Genomic DNA, 5,902 nt, shown 5'->3' with positions numbered 1-5,902 from the left:
CCTTTTCTGATAGTCATGGTTTACATGTGACCCGGTAATACTCAATATACCTTTTACAGATTGAGTTTAGAGATTATACATGCTTTGTGTATATGAAAAACAATAAAAAGATTGATTATGAGAAAAGGTTGTCGTTGTGGTAATTTCTCTGACTGTGACAACTGCAAAACAGATAACTAACTTTTGTTATGACTAGATGATTAATCGTTCAGGTGCAATTTAATCATTCGAGATTTTAACTGTGCTTAATCCAACAAAACAAGAGGATAGTAAATTAGTTTAAACTTACATGTTAGTCAGATCCTTACATCATTCAAGCAACCGCCTTTCACAAATTTTCAAAGCTCTGCTTTATTTTCCCTCTCTTTTTTTGTTACCAAAATTGAAGGTATTTAGAATGGCCAATAAAGCGCATTTTTAAAGTTTAGGATGTAACCAATTTAGTTAATCTTTAACAAGAACTTACTAATTCATTCAGAATGAAACATATGAATCTTACATACCAATATGTTCCTGTGCGGAAGGAAACATACTAGAAACTGAAATCTACAACAATAAAAAGATTAAATTTTTGCAACATGGAAGTTGGGCCTGATATGAGTCCATATCAGGCCCAACGTGTAGTTTTTTGTCGATTCTTTGATTTTGCATGTTAATAGCTATGAAAAGTCAAAATAAATAAGAGACACCAAATTTGAACTCCTTGCAACATCAGAAATCCATAGGAACTGAAATGGGTTCAATCGGAGCTCTCTAGGTCCATCAGTGGGTTTTGACCAAAACCCACTTATGGACTAGAGAGCTCCGATTGAACCCATTTCAGTTCCTATGGATTTCTGATGTTGCAAGGAGTTCAAATATGGTGTCCATTATTTATTTCGGCTTGTTATAGATATTAATATATAAAATCAAATAATCGATAAAAAAATACACGTTGGGCCTGATATAGACTCATATCAGACCCAACGTGGGCCTGATATATTCCATATCAGGCCCAACGTGAGCTTTTTTGCCGATTCTTTGATTTTGCATATTAACATCTATGAAAAGACAAAATAAATAATGGACACCATATTTGAACTCCTTATAATTTTAGAAATCCATAGAAACTGAAATGGGTGCAATAGGAGTTCTCTATGTCCATCAGTAGGTTTTGACCGAAACCCACTGATCGACCTAGAAAGCTCCGATTGTACTTATTTTAGTTCCAGTGGATTTCTGAAATTGCAAGGAGTTCAAATATGTTATTCGTTGTTTATTTTTACTTCTTCAAATATATTAAAATATTATGGAAAAATTAACTAATGTTGTCCATATGTTATGCTGATAAAAAAAAAGAAGAAAAGAGTAGAGAGAGAAATATAATGAATAAAAGAAAATGATAGAAAAAGTCAAATTATCAGGAGGATAAAATAGAAAATGCACTTAAAAAAAAATATGTTCTTTGATAAATACCAAAGTAGCATATACCTTTTGATAAATTTAAATCTCTACCTACGCTTTTTGATAAATTGTTGAAAAAATTATTATTCTTAATATATATATTATTTCAAATTAATATTTAAGTACGTGTACATAATTAGAATAGATGATTCCATAATACCTGATTTTATATTATTCTGAATTAATTTGAATAATATAAAACTAGATTCTATGGGCTCATATGATTTTTCTAATTATATTTATATCCTTAAACATCATTTAACACAATATATTTTAACACACTATATTAAAAATCATTTTTAATGATTTTTTAAATGTGAATAGTTTTTTTTTTTAATATCTGTTATGTAAATTTTTTTTATATCCTAGTTGATTGCTACACAATCAATAAGGGTAAATGAAGAGGGTAAAATAGATATGTGATTAGATTATTTTTAAAAATTAAAAACATGATTTGGTTAATTAACAAAATTATATACTAAAACTTTAGGGGTTAGCCTGTGATATCTTCCTCTTCTAAAAAAAAAAATTGTTTGATTTCTGAATTCAAGAGGGTAAAAATTCAAATCTACAACACTAAAAATTTCATATCAATTTTTACATTTTTTTTGAAAAAATGAATCTTATAAAAAAGCACAATTCTTTCATTTGAATTCCAATTCATTTTTAAAAAAAAAATTACAAAGCGTGTAGAGGCGAAATTAGCGTAGAAGTTAATAAAGGATCCCCTTTATTATTCATTTTAAAAAAAATGCAGAAACCCTTTCAGTACTATTAAAAACTAGAACTTGCCTAAAATCCTTCTTATCATCTTCGATTGTTTATCATCTATTTCGAAATACCACTTTATAAATAGGAAAAATGTTCTTTTTTCTTTTTCTGCAAACGGTCATAACTATCCCATACGATCGACCCTACGCCTAACTATCTGTACGGGAAATCAAACAGGCGCCGGTGAAAAATATCCTTTTTCTTCTAGAATGAGAAGATGGATTCTTACAAAGTCCTGTGCCATAATTGACTTCTATCATCTTCCATGTCAGTGCCGTCGCCTTTGCTTCCACGCCCAACATCTTTCTCTAAAAACAATGTCTTAAACTTGATGCTCGGATTAATGACCACTTTAAAAGGACTTCTTAGAAGTAAATTTGACAATTGCAGCCTCTTTTGTTCCGGTCAAAATTTTCCTTTCAACCTCGCTTGATTCTTATCTGTCACTCTTCTAGAGAGTGGCTCGTTCATCAGTTACATTGGTCAACATTTCTTCTTTTTTCTAAAATTCATCCATCAAAAACCAGGAAAAAAAACGACCACTAACCATTGCTATAGTTGCCCACAGCTACTACTTGATATGATTGTAATCAGTGGATCGGGAAACAAATAGTCTGGAAGAAACTTTTACAGTACGATCTTTTGAATAACTCTTTTATATGAGCAGAATAGATCTTGGATATTAATTAATTAGTAATTAAGTTTTTTTTTCTTTAACTATACTTTGATCCAATAACTATCTATAAATGAGACTTTCACAGAAATATATAATATAAACCTCCTTTGTAGCAAATTTTCCAACTGCAATGCCCATGGGATGGAAAAATGAGTTGACAAAGAGAACAAAAGCAAGAATTATCATTATTTTCGCTTTCTTTTAAAATTGTTTTACTTCTCATCTTCCCTTTCTCTCTTTCTTTTCTCTACGATCTCCCCATAATCTGAATACCCATAGCAAGCGGGACAATTCCCACTACACACTTACCCAACTAAAATACTATTTCAAATCGCACTTTTGTATTAATTTTGTCTTTGATAAACAAGGAACAGATGAATACACATAATGTTGTGTTAATTAATTTGGCCGGTATACATTTTCTAATTGTTTTAATAATTTATAAATTCATCATTGTAATTAATTATATCTCCCTCTAATACTTCTTTTGTAAAATTTTACAAAAAAAAGAAAAAATCTTTAGGTTTCCCAAATTTTAATAATAAACTGTGGCCAACTGTTCCAGTCAAAGCCCATGGGATACACAAGATCCTGCTAGCCACTAACCAATATTTCAAGATGATAACCTTGGTTCCGTGACTCTTTAATAAGAACAATATCTATAATTAATTAATTTGAAAGGGAATGCTTATATTATGTTGATAGACATTATCCAAACTGTCCTTTTTGTCATCACAAAATCTGGTGGAGCTTCTTCCTCACCATCTAGATCCAATCTCCACCATCACAAGTTCTCCTTATGATTTCAACTATTGTGATTATTCCCACTTGTCACTAAGGGATGACCCTTTGAAAACAATAAAATGATATATTTATTAATATAACATCCAATATGTTACTTTTAGGTACATTATTCTTAATTAAAAGGATAAAAAAATAACATGTTAAATTTTGTTGCGTCACCTTTATAGACTAAAATTTAAAATGATAAATAAAATAATGTAATGGTAAAATATGCGTGCTATATTAAATGGTGATGCTTAGCTAATCCAACTAACCCACCCAACGTTTCTTTATTTGTTTCACTTTTGTAGTTTTTAAATATGCGTTTGATGTTGAAATAATTTGAAGGTGAATTAGGTTCTTGGTGGTTCAGTTCCACTAACAATTTTCCCACCACAATTATGGCTTCCACATGGACTTGTCCATTGTCCTCACCTAATGTTTTCCTCTACCAAACTTTCACTTTATCTTCTGAACTTTGAAGTTATTCTATTTTCTAAAATTCGTTGATAGAATTTCAAAATCATTACATGATTATTGTGTTAAGTGAATGGTTCTAATACTAAAGTGATTTAATATTATAGTTTTAATTGAGACCTAGTCATCATATTTTATGTCCTTTATCTATTTATCGAAATGATTTAAATAAATAATTCTTACGATTCATCTCACCAGTGGCCGAGTCACTGAATCAAGTAGCTTCCTGAGGCAATTCCCTGAAAAGTAAAAAAAAAAAATAACATAGGATAAATCGCGTAGGCACACGCATAAAAAATAAATAAATATGTTATAAATGACGGAAATTTTTTAAAAATAAACAACAATTTACCTCGCAGATGACGGAACGTACCGGCGAACGATGAGAACTTGACGGCGACGCAATCCAAACTTGAAGCCCAACGGGAACGTAACGGAGCGAGGGAACGTTACTCCCATTACTGCAGTCAACAAACCACAAGCACAACCTCACATTCAGTCCATTACCAATCAATGAATGAGTTAGTGAAGATTAGTTGATATGGTAGATGTAAGTTAGTTTAGAACAAATTGGATGATTTTTAATGTCTCTCGAAAGTGTTCTTGTCGGTTCAATTCTGGTATTTGTTCCATCGGCGTTGTAACAACGCCGGCCAAATAAGTGTATGTACAAATCAGATGGCCGAGATCAGTTGGCCGCCGAACTCCAGCCCTGATACAATGATTTCCGAAAACAGCAAAATAATTGCTCCGATCGGGATCCGATGACCCGGCGAATCTGGCGGTGTTGATGAGGAAAGAGAGGCGAGATTTTGTTTTTTTTGGGTGTGTTTATACAAACCTGATTCTAGATCGGTGGATCGGACGACGGAGATTTAGGATCGGCAGCGTTGGACATCCGAGAGAGGCGGCTAGGGCGGGGTTGGAAGGCTCCCCGCCGACGCTGTTGGTGGGAGGAGGGACGGATGAGCGCCGAGAGCGCGCGCTTCACCCACTCGCCCTCCACGGCCCCGATCCGGACCAGCGAGTTCGCCATCGCGGACCTCCGCGCATTGAGCCTGTTCGACGGCGAGGAAGCGGCCGCGGATCCGCCGCCGTTGAGGCCCTTGTGGAGGTGGCAGCGGAAGGATCCAGGGTGAGTGGAAGGAGAGCAGAGGCAGGTGCGCCGGGCCGGGGCGGGAGATGATCGGCTGTCGGACGCAGCGATGGAGCGTCCGGGGGAGGCAGATCGGTTGAGGGAGAAGCGAACGGAGGAAGATCCGGAAGACCCAGCACCGGCCAGGTGGACGCGGGTAGGGGAGGCCGATCGGTGATGCAAGAAGGGAGCAGAGAGGCTGGCTGACGAGGAGGCGAAGCCGCCAGCCGGAGAGACAGATCTCCGAAAAGGGAGCACCGGTCTGCCAGATCTCTTGGAAGACGACGCCATTTCCTTTAAATTCAAAACAAAAGAGGCCTCAACTCTCTAATTCGTCAAACGTTGATCAACTCCGGCGTGGTATTTATAGCAAACTCCAAAAAGGGGCACGATCGTAATAATACCGGAACTCTCTGGGCATGGTCGACCATCTATCGGATAGGAATCAACCGACTAGTTGAAAAAAGTTGCCCAAAACGAAACCACATGCCTAAGTCAATAAAAGAACCTCTCTCTTCTAGAAAATGACGAAAATGCCACCTACTTGTTCAACACGAAAAACGCTCTCGAAGCATCTACGCCAAACCACGAGATCCGACGACGGAGACTACGCCAAC

The 5,902-nt window shown here is 35.6% G+C and overlaps 1 protein-coding gene across 4 annotated transcripts; it reads right to left on the bottom strand.

Moving 5' to 3' along the window:
- Window positions 1-2,231: 2,231 nt before the first annotated feature.
- Window positions 2,232-5,635, bottom strand: LOC121974587. Of its 4 annotated transcripts, none has more exons than XM_042525733.1 (4): window positions 4,992-5,635; window positions 4,503-4,611; window positions 4,346-4,389; window positions 2,232-2,522 (listed from the first exon to the last, which is right to left on the bottom strand). In XM_042525733.1, the coding sequence occupies exon 1, from the start codon at window positions 5,574-5,576 to the stop codon at window positions 4,998-5,000; it is 579 nt and encodes a 192-aa protein (XP_042381667.1). In that variant the 5' UTR covers window positions 5,577-5,635; the 3' UTR covers window positions 2,232-2,522; window positions 4,346-4,389; window positions 4,503-4,611; window positions 4,992-4,997. The 4 variants fall into 4 exon arrangements, with proteins under 4 accessions (XP_042381667.1, XP_042381682.1, XP_042381660.1 ...); XM_042525748.1 differs by having other exon boundaries at window positions 4,524-4,611; XM_042525726.1 differs by having other exon boundaries at window positions 2,232-4,389.
- Between the last annotated feature and the right edge of the window lie 267 nt (window positions 5,636-5,902).

The sequence above is a fragment of the Zingiber officinale genome, chromosome 1B (genome assembly GCF_018446385.1).
Source record: "Zingiber officinale cultivar Zhangliang chromosome 1B, Zo_v1.1, whole genome shotgun sequence".
In the NCBI taxonomy this organism is placed as follows: domain Eukaryota; kingdom Viridiplantae; phylum Streptophyta; class Magnoliopsida; order Zingiberales; family Zingiberaceae; genus Zingiber; species Zingiber officinale.
Note: the sequence above shows the minus strand (reverse complement) of the source record. Positions and strands in the feature narration are given on the sequence as shown.

Coding starts and splice junctions, on each gene's coding strand:
- LOC121974587 (XM_042525726.1), bottom strand. CDS start 5,576: ATGGCGTCGTCTTCCAAGAGATCTGGCAGACCGGTGCTCCCTTTTCGG.